At 34.1% G+C, this 14,498-nt stretch overlaps 1 protein-coding gene across 2 annotated transcripts in view; it reads right to left on the bottom strand.

Moving 5' to 3' along the window:
• Nucleotides 1–14,498, bottom strand: part of LOC131950059 (uncharacterized) — a 41,873-nt gene that overhangs the window by 7,310 nt on the left and 20,065 nt on the right. For both annotated transcript variants that reach the window (XM_059312096.1, XM_059312102.1), the window contains exons 7-11: nucleotides 10,935–11,156; nucleotides 10,523–10,698; nucleotides 9,272–9,404; nucleotides 8,892–9,103; nucleotides 5,491–5,521 (exon numbers count right to left, since the gene is read on the bottom strand). In XM_059312096.1, the coding sequence (XP_059168079.1) occupies nucleotides 5,491–5,521; nucleotides 8,892–9,103; nucleotides 9,272–9,404; nucleotides 10,523–10,698; nucleotides 10,935–11,156 (774 nt within the window). The remainder of the gene's footprint in view (nucleotides 1–5,490; nucleotides 5,522–8,891; nucleotides 9,104–9,271; nucleotides 9,405–10,522; nucleotides 10,699–10,934; nucleotides 11,157–14,498) is intronic.

The raw sequence follows: 14,498 nt of genomic DNA, 5'->3' as shown, positions 1-14,498 counted from the left end.
TGTGAGGTTGAGAAAGAGGGATGGGATGGGGTCGGCTCGGGAAAAAACTTGAAAGAGACAACAAAACGCCTTGATCTATGTACGTCAGCATCGCCCATTGTAAAACTTACTCAGGGGAGATAATTCCAAGTATAGGCCTTAAAAGTTTACTATGTTTTTTCTTGTAAAACCACAAACAAGTAAACGTATATAAAACTGAAGTTTCTAGTATTATATTATTTTTTTTATTATTTGTAGGATACAAGATTGTACAGGATACAAATTCAACCACTATCACAAATACATATTAACATTGAAAAATGTACAATGGATTTCGGGTCCCTTACCAATGCCGCAAAGAAGAACCGCGCATCATGAAAGCCCACTTCATATGTAGCGGCTTCTCGTGCTATAGACTTTGTTGTTTTTTTTTAAAGAATTTTTCCGGCGACAGCGTGTGTTTGATTGTAGGGAAATAGAACTCGGCCTTGACGATGGTTAAAAAATACAACTATAAATAACTGTTTTAAATATGTAAAAAAATTTGACGACAATTTTTGAGCCCCCTTTTTGGTCCCCATCCCCTACCCCATCCGCCACAGTACACTTTGGAGAATCGGTCAAACAGTTACGTGTCCTCTATTTAGCTATCAAAGTGGGGGGGGGGAGCAACGAGTCAAAGAAGTCATTCAAATTGGAAGAGTTGCCTATATTTTACACAGTAGTTTGTGTAATGGATTTTATCTTTTGCGGAAGAGCGTGGTATAGTGACTGTAAAATAAAGATAATCGTACCGCAGCTACAGTGTTTTTCTTTTACAAACCAAATATTAAGGCAAAAATGCACGAAAATTAAATTCAAAATTTTAAACAATATTAATTTTGGTCAGCCGTGTGGGCCCCTAAACGGCCTGCCCCCCCCCCCTCCCGCATCGCGGGGTCTGGCGGCACTGTAGTTCCGCCCCTGTTCATCAGGTAAATGAACAACTACTGACTAGTGTCTTTAACAAAATGTGCAGAAGTGGTCAGTTTACAGTTCAGTAGTTCATAGACGGTTCGTTAATCTATGCATTACATCTTATTGTAAGAGTAAGGGTGTGGTGAGGGGTAGAGGTGAGGGGTAGGGGGGGAGAGAGTTGGGAAGGTTCAAGAAAGCGCCGATAAACATCTACATCAATAGTGCCGATTTTTTTCCGGTCGTCTAGAAGACCAGGACAGTCGCCGCTACATTTCCCCAGCCCGATTTCAAAGCGTGCCGGCACAGTCAAATTTCAGATGCTTTGCTGAAGGTAGATAACTTTAACTTGTACAAGTTTATTGATACAGTTGTTAAAGTAAAATGAACGCAATTATAAATGTATAAGATCAAAATAAATAATTATGTTTTTTTGTAGTATTCAGGCCAGTAGTTTAACCACACAATCATAGATGTGAGTTTTAATAATGTAAACAATATAACAATGCTTTTTTGTTCTCCTAATCGACGCCACTAAAAAAGAACGGTAGGCTACGTCTTTGATGTTGTCTACATGTCTGGCGGTCTCTCGAGCTATATAGTCTGTGCATTTTTCGCAAAGACGTTTACCGACTATCGTGTTTGTTTGTAACTGTAGAAGAAAGATAACTCGACCTCCACCTAATTGTTTTTTTTTTTTTTATAATTTAGCCAGGATTAGTACCAACATGTGATTTTGTAACAGATAGTAAGACCATTTATGACATTTACAGTATCAAATATGACATGTTTTATCGATATGTTTTAACAAAATATGGAATGGAATGTTTTAATGTTCACTTAACTTTGGATTTTCTCATACACGATGAATAAGTAAACAAATCGAAATTTCAACATGTTATGTCGACGTTTAAACTTTCCTGACACAGAAAAACCAATTTTACATTTGGTGGTCACAATTATATTGTTTGACATTGCATTAAGTCGAATAAATAGGCTTCTTTTAACTTTTTTAGCTATTTTAGTTCATCCAATATGGTATTTTAATACATTCGCCTGAATATGGTAACTCGAGCAGGATTTTAGTTAGGCAGGTGAAATTTAAATCATGAGTAGTGGGGGGGGATGTATGCTTAGTATAATCTATATGATGTCTACTTTTATTACAAACACTCCAACTATATAAACATTTGATAAGAACTGGAACACTCTTATTTTCCGACCACACTGACGATATCAACAAGTACGAGCCTAGATAGCTCAGAGGTTAGCGTATTAGGTTACCATGCGGGGGGCATTGCTTTAACGATACGTCCGTTTGCTATTTTTATTAGGTTCCAACACTATTATCAATTTTTAATACTTCTTTTAATTTGAGTATACAATACATTTCTCTAGATCTAGAATCTACAGATCAGCTGTCGAAAGCAGGAAAAGTTTCAAATCTAGAATCTAGGTAAAACAAAAATTAATTAGTTAAAATTAAAAACTATTAGGCTATAAAATCAAAATAAATTTTTGAGTTTCTTTATTAAACTATTTTAGTCCTTAAATATTCGAAATAAATCTGTTCTTTTTAGCTTCAATGATCAATCTAATTCATAATATACAAAGGATTTATCTATACTATCTATGTTCTAGATCAGGGGTCTCCAAACTTTTCAGCCCGAGGGCCGCATTAACTATCAAATATAAGATCGGGGGCCAGATTTTCTTCAAGGCATCTCTTCAGTGTGTTGCAGCTATAGCGCCCCCCCCCCCCACCCGAAGAACGTCTACCCCAACCCCCCAACGTAATATAATATAATTATAAAAAACACAATCGAGGTCCAAGTTTGCTTTCAAAATATTCTTCACTTATTTTATTCTTGGAAATTTTTGTTCACACAGGTGTGTTGTTCCAAAATTTGAAAGGTACTCTGATGCAAAACGTTTAATATTAGGAAAGTCTTCCTTGTGCAAAAACTTATAAAAACCCACCCGCCCTTCTTTGAACGTGTCTCTAATGACCTCCAGCTGCAGTTTATCTTTGCAACTGGCCACATTTGCTTCAAATGGGTTTTGAAACAGACTCCCTTCTTCTGCCTTTGAATCCAAGTCAGAAAATCGCTACTGAACTGCAGCTGAAGGTCCTTGATTATCTCGCATGCAAATGACGTGGGGAACTCAGTGGTTGCTTCAGCCGTAAAGACCTTGCACTGCTGAGAGTGCGTCAAGTTGTTGGCATGTACTTGTTCCAAAAACACGACAAGCTCTGATCTGAAGGCCTTTAGGTGGGTGTATAGATCAGAAACTAGATTTCCATCTCTTGTAGTTTTAGTTTCAGAAGATTGAAATGAATAGTTATGTCTGCAGCAGAGGCCAATTTCTATACCCACTCTTCATCAGACATTAATGGCTGTAACTTTCCTGTACTTACCAGGAAGTCACCTATTTCATTTCTTAACATAAATACTCTGCTTAGAACTTTTTCGCAACTTAACCGTCTTACTGCTGTGAAAAATATAGTAAATCTCGCGATTCTGGTTGAGCACATGTGACCTTATTAAATTCGCCATCTTTATCACAGGATTCATTACAGTGTCCATATATTTTGCACTCAAAAATTTTGCTGGTGAATAATAAAATGCAGGAACATTGGTTGTAGAATATTTTTCTCATTCGCTTGTTTAAGTCTTTATGTATGCCACTCATTTACTTTCGCTATTTGAGTCATAATGTTTTAACCCTTGTATGCAACACGGCGGGGAATGGTATTTGCACCAAAAGCTACATTTTCAAAACTTTTCTGGGCATTATTCATCAGCCACCTCTAAGAAACATTTTTTCCCATGGACGAAAAGATATCCGCGGGCCGGATGAGAGGACTTGGCGGGCCGCATCCGGCATCCGGCCCGCGGTCCGTAGTTTGCAGACCCCTGTTCTAGATCTAGAACTACGGAAAGACTTGACTAGACTTATCCACCAAACCACTCGTAGAATCTAGAATCTATCTAGATAACTCTATCTATATCTAGATAATAATGAGTTTCAATACTAAATTATGTCAGACCTTAATTATTATATATGAATCTTTGTTTGTTTAGCTATGGAACAGGCTAATTTGGGATAAAATTAAATTTGAAATAATAATAGGACCTATTCTCGTAAATCAAGTTTCTTACGCAGAATCAAAGTATAATATCGCCTCTGACTGGAACTGCCAAAATAGCTAAGGATTTTAGTGTAATAGGTTTCCATGCGTATGGCAGGGGTTGGAGACACATCATGTTAAACCAATTTTTTTTTCAATTTTAATTTTTTAGATGTGAGTGGTAAAGTTGCCTTTGGAACTTAGCGGAATACAGGGCAGGTGAAATAAAGTTCACCGGCTTCTTTGTCCTCATCATATAAAGGGATAGTGTGGTCAGAGCCATGCTCGGCCGACATCTTTTTTTTTAACGATAAAAACATGTCTTAAACTTGGCGGGACACGGGGCAGGTGAAAAAGAGTTGGGTAGGTGTAGGTAGAGTTCACCTGTGACGACAGTATATGAATGGATAGTGCGATCAGACCAATTCTTAGCCGAAGTAGGTGTTTTTAAAAGATAAAAACGTGTGATGTGTGATGTCTTTTTGATTGTTGGGTCTGTTTTTTTACGATAAGTGATAGACATGATGTCATTTATGGATGACCTCCGAAACCCACAGCTATCCAAGGATAACGGGTAGTCTAGTATATTCTAAAGCCGGAAAGTACACACAATAAAATGACGTTATTGATTTTAGAATACACATAGAATTAAATATCAATGCTGAAAAAATACACAATAATAATGACGCTATAGATATTTGATGATAGAGATACTAACATAACCCCCCAATTTATTTGTCTAATCTTAAAAGAGATCTGCATGTAAAGTTTCTTTCAGGCAGATCTTTGTAAAGGGAGTAGAAACCCCCCAGCCTGTGAAGAACATATACCGCCCGCCCGTACCCCATACCCCGACGAAATTATGTAGAAAATATATACTTTTACCAGTGTCAGCCCTCCCCTGGAGAATTAAATCCTCCCCCAAAAAATGAATAGCACCCCCTCTCCTCCCCTCCCCCCCCCCCCCCCCCCAGCAATCTTTTTGAAAGAAACATTACATGATTGAGGTTTAGCGGCCAAAACAAAAATAGGAAACTGTTCTAAATTTTAGAAGTATGGTCTAACTTTAGTCTGTGTGATCTACAAATGTAAACAGTGGTTTTTTTTTTAAATGTCCCCCTGATAAGGGGATGGGTACTTAAGTTTAAGCTTACTTGCAAGGTTTTGGGGTATGACTACGACCTTATTTAGTATCAATGTGCAGTAGCCACGTGTGGGTCAATCTTAAATCCGGTAAAAATTCAGATTTAGTAAAAAAAAATCCGTTTTCAATAACATTTTTCGTTTCCAGTTAAATTTGAAGTTGTGGTGGTGATTTTGGTTTAGTTTAGAGAAATAGACAACAACATTAACCTAACCGTTGTATTTCTCCCTCAACGGGACATTAATCTATTGATTTAATAAGAATAGAAGTACGATTTTACCTTTTGTTATTGGCATCTTGTCAGGTGAATTCTGTTACAAGAGATAAAAACATAATATTGGGGAAACAATTAACTTTGCAAAATATATATATATATGAAATATAATATATTGTTTTTGAAAAAAAAAACACTTTAATATGACTGAATGTATAGTATAAAATGAACTCCTCAAAATTCATGTAAAGGCCAATCAGTAGTGTTCAAAGTCGTAAAGGTTTTTGGAGGTTGTCCCAAGGTAAATCATTTTGTCTGTTAGCCCTTTGGATTTTTGTACGATCGCAAGAATGTTCAGGGTATATCGACTTTTATAACTTTTATCAATTGATGGCTTATGAAATATATGAAGAATTTTCACTTGCGGTAAGTATTTAGCACATACAGCGTGTAGAATCTAACCGACATATATATATATATATATATATATATATATATATATATATATATATATATATATATATATATATATATATATGCGTGTGTGTCTGTTTGTCTGTCCGTCTGTCTTTTTTACATTACTACACCCTCATCACATATCCGTGAAACTTTGAGAAGTTGTTGAAAATATTCATGGGGAGGTTTCTGCGGAAAAAAAAGTTTCAACTTGGCAAGGGTGGTAACCTGGCAGGGCGCGATTACTTTTTCGGTATATAAAATAAAAGTCGATTGCGGTTCGACACCGATAACCCGATCGCTATAAAACTTTGGAAGTTAATTAGAACACTCCAACGGCGGCGCCACGGGAGTGTGCGATTTTTCTCTATATACGGTATATAAAAATAAAAGTCGATTGCGATTTTAATACGTTCAACTGATCGCCATAAAACTTTAGGCAATTAAATAGAACACTCTAGATGAGCTTCACGCGAGAAAAAACATTCAAATTCGCAGGGGTGGTGCCCGGGCAGAGGGCTATTTTTTTCCTCTATATATGGCATCATAAAATAAAAAGCCCATGTGCGTCACTTCTGTCGCTCTCTCTCTCTCTCTCTCTCTCTCTCTCTCTCTCTCTCTCTCTCTCTCTCTCTCTCTCTCTCTCTCTCTCTCTATTCGCAAAATATTTCACAGCCTTTTATATCAGTATCTTCAGCGATATAAGGAGAGCTTGATAGGGGATTTCGTTGTAAATAATAAGATGGGTAATTTTAATGCATAAATTAAATTTTATTTAAAGAGATAAAATAAAAATAGAGGCATATTCGAATGTAGAAAAAACATTTTTAATTATGCAATCTGAAAAGTGTTTATAACTTTGAAAAGAACGCAGAAAACAATGACGTCACATGTCACATGTTAACAACCCTACGGAAAGAACTTAACACTAATGGCGTCATCTTCCGATTTTAGAATATAAAGAAATGAAAAATCGCATTCAAATTTGATTTAGATCTAGATTCTATAAATCTACGTATAAAGAAGTACGATATGAAATGCATACAATTTTCTTGGTCAAACTAATACATTTTACTTTAAAAAACATTCTAATGACCATTGAATAGCTGGATTTTTAACGGAATCATTTGAGTCTCTTAATCGGTGTGTGCATTTAATATAGTATACTGCTGACAAATAATGTATATAATTTGGTTTTAATTTTTCTCCCTTATATTATTTTAAATGTGTAGGATTTTTAGCTATTTAGTTATTTCTTTGTTTTGTCACTAATATTGTTCAACGTGAAGTAAAGCACATTGTGTTTTGACTAATAACTATTTTATAAAATATTTTTCTCAAACATGTATAACATTAAAATATATACGTCATTAATTCACGTGTAACGGGTACCGGAAAAAGGCACTGTGCGTTTCCTCTTATAGAAAACAGAAAGGACTTATTTTTATGTGTGGAAGAACCGTTTGGCTAATAAAATACGCGTTAATTTATGGTGTAAGTTTTAGTTAGATTTTTCTGTGTAAGCAGAAAATATGTATACAACAGGTAATTAATTAATGACTATCACAGCATGCCGTAACAAGTTTTCAAACCGGCCGTAGGTTGATTGGAGTGAAGGGGATGAGGGGGAACAAAGGTCGCATTAAGAGTTTCTTTAAGGCAACTATCCGGACTGGGAGTGCGGACACTTGCAAAACTATATTTTTTCTATATAAAAGTTAGTTCGTTGCAGGGGGGGGGGGGCGAATGATTGTTTTCGATGGGAGGGGGGCTCACTTGCCTGAAGAGGCGCCTAAAAGTTATTGACACAGATGTTTGGAGTGAGACATTGGCAGAAGCGTGCATTGGTGCTATTAGAGGACTTTTTGCGTAAATGTTTGTACTTTGACATTACGGATGCTTGCAGCTTATGAAATAACAACAAAGACATTTTAATATAATCTGCTGAAACTGACTGATTCGTTTGGTTTAAGGGGGCAGAAACAGCCAGAACGTAGTGACTTTACTAAAACAAAGCTACCAAGAAATCCTATTTGACCTCCAGAAGCCGAAATTGTTACCATAATAAACTACATTTGATTAGCATGTGTTATAAGTGAAAACCTTAAAAATGTAACCTATCGACAAGAAAGAAATTAATACCAACCTTAGGAAAAATCTAAAACCAAATATCAAGTACACTTTATAATAATTGCCATGTACCAACTACTATAATTTGAACCATTCTCATGATACTGCTATTTCTCGATTGTCCATTATACAGAATTGGAAAATGTGCAACCTTTTTCAGAAATCTGCAAAATATAGTACTACTGTGCGACGTCAAAACGGCCAATGACAAAACGGCCCCGTCAATACGACCCCGACAAAAGGGCCAGTGACTTATTGACCCCGTCATATAGGCTGTCCAGAGCTCCCGGTCGAAAAACCCCTGGACATAAACCCCCTGGACAAAAATCCCCGCGACATAACCCCCCCCCCCCCTGAATAACAATGCCCCCCTCCCCCGAGTGTGGTTTATATAAGAAAATAATAACGATCAACGAAGCCAAAAAAAATAAAATTAGTTTAATTTGGACGACTAACAAAATAGTTTCTACTTAAAAGAATGCTGATCGAAAATTCAAGGAAGAACCGTATTTGTGTTTGATAAAAGATCGGGCACCGACAACACCTTAGACATACGTCATCCACAGAAAATACAAGACTTTCACTTCTACAACGTTAATAATTTGCTAGTGAATTTGCTCCCAAGCTCAGAATGTTACCTACGTTGACTTTTGTTCCCTAGAACACATTGGTAATGCTTTTGATGAATTATCTAAAAATTCGCTCTCAAAGGCGATGCCAATTGCAGACTCTTTTGAGTCTTTTGACTTTATTGGTACGTATAGGTCGGAGATAGCCTTTGTTTTTAATTATCTAAAGATATAGATATATATATATATAGATAGATATATAAATATATATATAGTAAGATATAGATAGATATATTAACTCATTTTACTTACGTTAAAGAAAAGACTCTTTGTAAGATGTGATGTAAATTCCGATGTCTGTTTTTCTATCTCGTTTTGCTTATTCTGTTTTTCCCTTTGTCTCACGAAACAGTTGGCTAAAGTTAAAATTTGGCAAATTTCACCTGACTTTCCGATCTGTGTAAATGCCTCACACAAAGAGTCTATATACCACGATCCCGTAGAGAAACGGTATGATACATGATCTGTATACAACAATTAATAGTTTAAATCTCTGAATAAGATACATTACAGTTTAGCGACAAAATTATTTATGTAATTTAAATTATTATACCAAAGTTTAATTTTACCATTGTGAAAAAATGTAAATATTGACATAAACTAAAAATTCCAGATACGTTCATACTACGTGCCTTCAATTGTCGAAAAGATCATAACACTATCGTCTAATTGTGTAGTTTGTGTAGTTTCATCACTGTCACAATTATCATCAAGATTATGACTTGCTGGTATAGGAATCGTGTTTCGAAGTTTACCTCTACAGCACTATAACATAAATAGACCGAACCACAGAATATAATGTGAACTGTTATACTAAATCATGTAGTAGGCATTACAATGTACACCATTATAGAAATCTAAACAAACCCTGAACTTACTTTTGTAGAGAGAAAAACAAAAGAACGTCAAAACGACTTTCTTAGTAAATCTAATTCATATACATTTATTTCTATCATATACGTTAATATATATATGTATATATATATATATGTATATATATATATATATATATATATATATATATGTATTTATAGGCCTATAAGAGTTACCAATAACTTACCAAAAGGCAAAATGTTGATTGGAATTATTTTTAGCTGACGTCTGCGTTAGAAATGCAAAGATTATCTCTAACGCATAGACTAATAATATTTTCTACTCCAACGACCGAAAACTACATTTTAACTCTACGCCTCTATTTGAAAAAAGTGCGTTTTTACAGAAAATAACAAAACACCGAGTAATGAAAATATCACTATAGCGGTAGAATTGCCTTTTTTTACTTTATTATACGAAGTATAGAGAAAGTCTTGTAATCGTGCAAAAAAAAAGTCGAGATTTTTACAAATCTCGACGTCTAACATCACACTGATACGAATAAACATAATTTTGCAATCTTGGCCGTATGTCTGTGTGTCCGTCTGTCTGTGTGTCTGTGTGTGTGTAAACACGATAACTTGAGTACCGTTTCAGCTAGGTTGATGAAATTTCATATATAAGTATTCTATCAAAATCGTAGATCCTGATCAACTTTTTAGCGATTTCCAATAACCGGAAGTGGTACTTTTTCTACTTTGAATTTTTCAAAAGCCTATAACTTGAGTACTATTTCAGATAGATAAATGAAATTTCACATGTAAGTAAAAGATCTAATTCTCTACCTTCTGTCAAATTTTTAGTATTAAAAAAAATATAATCAAATAACTATAGGCAAAGTGTTACATCAAAAACTGCTTACTCAAAAATGCTCCCGCGGACACATATTTTTAGGATTAGGAAAATAGTGAAAAGAATACACTGATATAAGTTAATAACATTTCAAGTAATTTATTTACCTTTGACATGCATTGTAAATTTTATATAACTAAGATATAATTAATTCTTACTTGAAAAATATATATTTTAGGTTTTTTTTGTAATGACTTGTTAACTTGAAAAGCATGTACAAATTTGTTTAATTTGATTTTTTCACCGTGTCCTTCTGCTTGAACTTTTTCTTGACCTCCATGAGACATGACGACCAAAACTAGCATGTTATATGCCGAATAATCTTCTTCTGAGCCTGGTTAATGAAAATCGATATTAGTCACTATTATTAAATGCATTAGATTACAATGTTTATAATGATACTAAATGGTTGTAAACTTTTTAATTACATCACGAAAATTGAATTATATAATAATGCAGTAGATTTTGGTAAGGGTTTTTATAAAAATAAAAAATTAAAAAGACGAGCTTCACAATTTATGTAAACAAATTTTACTAACAAAATGTAATTGTTTTATGAAATCAACTCACAAATATTTAAATATTTCTCTATTTTATCTTTAGTTGTCAATGTTGGTTGAGTGTCAACTTCCATGCCAATTTTCTGAAATATTCTTTTTAGATTCTTAACATCAATTTCAGACCCTATTCTGGTTCGCTTGATAGTACCGTCCGAATTGTAAAACTTTTTAATATTAATTATTATTACTTTTCCAGGTATTGTACTAGTCATCTGGTATATAATTTCCTTTCCTAAAGATGAATTTTTTTTCATGGTATAAGCTGTCAACCATATATATATATATATATATATATATATATATATATATATATATATATATATATATATATATATATATATATATATATATATATATATATATAATATATATACAGAGAGAGAGAGAGAGAGACCACCTCATGCGAATGGCTACCTCTGTTTCTGTCATTGATCTGATTACTGAGTAACTCATAGATACAATTGCACTTCCTGTGTATATCACCCGACTAATTCAAGGATCATAAGCCTATCTTTTCTTTGCTCCGACTCGAAGCATTTGGAATCTATTAATAGAATCACAAAGGAAAAGAAACGAAATTTTAAAATGATTTCCGCTATTAAAAAATTACATGAAACCTACAGTTCATGACACATCGCTTAGGAATTTAAAATAAATATTAGGCCTATAGGTTTAATTCAAACTGCATAGAATCTAGAAATGTAGATCTAGTAATCTGTTTTGTAGTTATTGCATATTTATTAGTGTTTATTGGTAGTAGCCTTTTAATAAAATATAATCAAACTAATAGGCTAAAAGTAAAAGACTAGTAGTTAGTTAGTAGTGAATAGGGCCTACATAATAAGTTAATAACATCTTTATTATTTAGATCTATATTTATAATGACAGAAGCCTACTATAGAATAATGAATAGGTATAGAATAGATAGATCTGATCATACAGCTGCATAAAAAGAAAGTTTTAAGGAAATAGGAATCTACAGAAGCGGAGATAAGAATGTTTTAAATTAAATTAGTAGGGCTTAATTTAAATGATTTCTATTGTAGTTTCACTGTTTGTTAGGCCCAATTATTAAATTTTTAGATCAGAGGTCTAGCTTGATCCAAAGGCGGAACTTTTAAAAAAGGGCCATCCCGCAAGGAATTTTTTGGGCCCCATGTATATATATATATATATATATATATATATATATATATATATATATATATATATAAACAAAATACGAAAATACCAACACAGAGTACTGATTTCGGGCTTGTTCGAGTTTTTAAAAACATTAAAAATAGTTTTTTTTTATTTTTAGAAATTAACTCAATTAACAACAACACGTCACATTTCTGTGAGTGCTATTAGTCTGAAAATATCTGTTTTAAAATGTTTACCATACTGCTTCTAACGAGTTAGTCGTTCAAAAGAATGTGAAGCATGAAAGCTTTGTATGTGTAATGGTTTCTCGCATTATGTTTATTTTCATGTGTTTTTTTTGTATTTATATTATTAGTTTTAAATACATTTCCTTTTTAGGCTTTGTCATTCTTAATTATGTTTTTTTTTAAAATAATAATTAAGAGAAGTAATTGCTTTTTAATTTGTTTAGTGCAAATAATAAGAGCACACATACTTGACTATTTTAAAAAAGGGAAATAAGTCATGGAAGTGGTTTGAACGTTTGTCTATAATTCACGCGATTTTCAAAAGAATTTTACCGACAACAGCGTGTGTTTGATTGTTGGAGAAAGAGGACTCGGGATGGTGTCTATAGAATAAAGATAATGAAACCGCAGCTACAGTATTCTTTGTACAAAACAACCATCAAGTAAAAAATGCACCTAAATTATTTTTTAACTAAAAAAAGTTATTATGGTCGGCTGTGGGCCCCCAAATGACGCGGGCCCCCTCTCCCCCCCCCCCCCCCCCAGCGTTGCGGGGTCTGGTGGCACTGTAGTTCCGCCCCTGGCTTGATCATGTGTGGTATCTATTGTAGTGCGTTGGAATGAAAAGCCCACATACTTAAATATAGAATCTAGTGTAGGCCTATACTGCCTATACTTTAAACTTTCGTTACCACAGGAAAAAGACTCATTTACTATTAGGCCTACTAGTTAGAATTAAATTGAATTAAAATATTTGTTTATTTTATACTTGCATGCTAAAGCTAATGGGCATTATTCAAGCTGCTTTTATATTTAGGGCCTTTTTAGGCTTATGGGCCTAGTATATAGTCTATAGCTTATATACTATATACCAATATTGTGCATTCAACTTAAAGCATGTAAGCATACAAAATAATAATAATATTCATTGGGCCTATAATAAAAAAGACTCATACTATTTATTACTACTTTAATACTACCTTTAAACTATTAGCCATAATGAAATAACGATTAATGATTTCAATGTTTTCCGCACTCGAGAGGAAAGAGGTTGTAGGGAACTTAGAGACTAAACCTTGCAAACATACTGGATTTCTGGTGATGACAATAGCATCTGATAGTATGCTACTCAGTTTAATACTAAAAAAATGATTTTAGCATTTAGTGGTAAGTTCGTTTTAAAAATAATATATCATAACATGGTATCGCAATAATTCAGGTTGTCCAATAAATGGTAATTAGAGTCAGGGTTATTTAGGACTATAGTTTAGTTCTTGGTTAGTAATATGCATCAAGTTGGGAAAGACATATAAATTGAAATACATAGAATTTAATGTGTTCATTCGCAAACGTCACTATTTCAAATATTTTAGGACTGCCTTTTATTGCTGAATAAGTAAATCACTATACTTGTCCTCTATATGATGTTTAAATAAAGTCAATTCGGATCAGTCGAGTAAATAAATTTAATAACAAGACATAAATATAATTTGCAATAAATAAATATATATATATATATAGGCCTAAATATATATATATGTGACTAGGGTAGGCCTAGCCACTAGTTACAAATATGATAACGAACGAGAAGCCGCGACGCAGTATGAAATCTGACGCAACCATAACAGGTGGCTTATTGGATCGGTCTGATAACAATCTCAAAGGCAACGCGTGCTATTTTGGGAAACGGTACGAGAAGTTTCAGACGAGCTGTCAACTTTGATGGATGGGACGCAGATGTTTTAGTGAATCGGACGGTACGTCAGAAACTGCGACAGTAGTATTCGGATACATCGATTACAAGTATCGATTACGGAAATGGAGACAAGTACGACTACGATTTCAAGGCATAAATAGGAGGGGACGGCAGAACTCGTTCTCTCTTCCCGTTTCGAGGCTCTTACCTCTTTCATCGCTCGCTTAGATCAGTCAGTCTGTGTGACTATGTCAAGTCGGTTATAGAACGGGTTAGCCGTATTGTGTTAAGAAGGATTATAGACATGTGGATTCAGTTATATAAAGCCTAGTGAAGGACTGTTAGGGGTCAGTTGATTCAGACTATTATTGAGAAGCATTCCTGTTGATTTATTGTGTTATTATGAAGCATTTCTTGATTCATGTAATAAAGGATCAATAGCGAACCTGCATCTTGAGTATCTATACTGTGGTCAATGTTGTCTAGAATGAGTGGTTAAACTCGT

The sequence above is a fragment of the Physella acuta genome, unplaced genomic scaffold, assembly GCF_028476545.2.
Source record: "Physella acuta isolate Inbredline_101_S28 unplaced genomic scaffold, ASM2847654v3 ptg000063l, whole genome shotgun sequence".
NCBI lineage: Eukaryota > Metazoa > Mollusca > Gastropoda > Physidae > Physella > Physella acuta.
The sequence above is the reverse complement of the archived record's forward strand: the minus strand, read 5'-3'. Positions and strand labels throughout refer to the sequence as shown.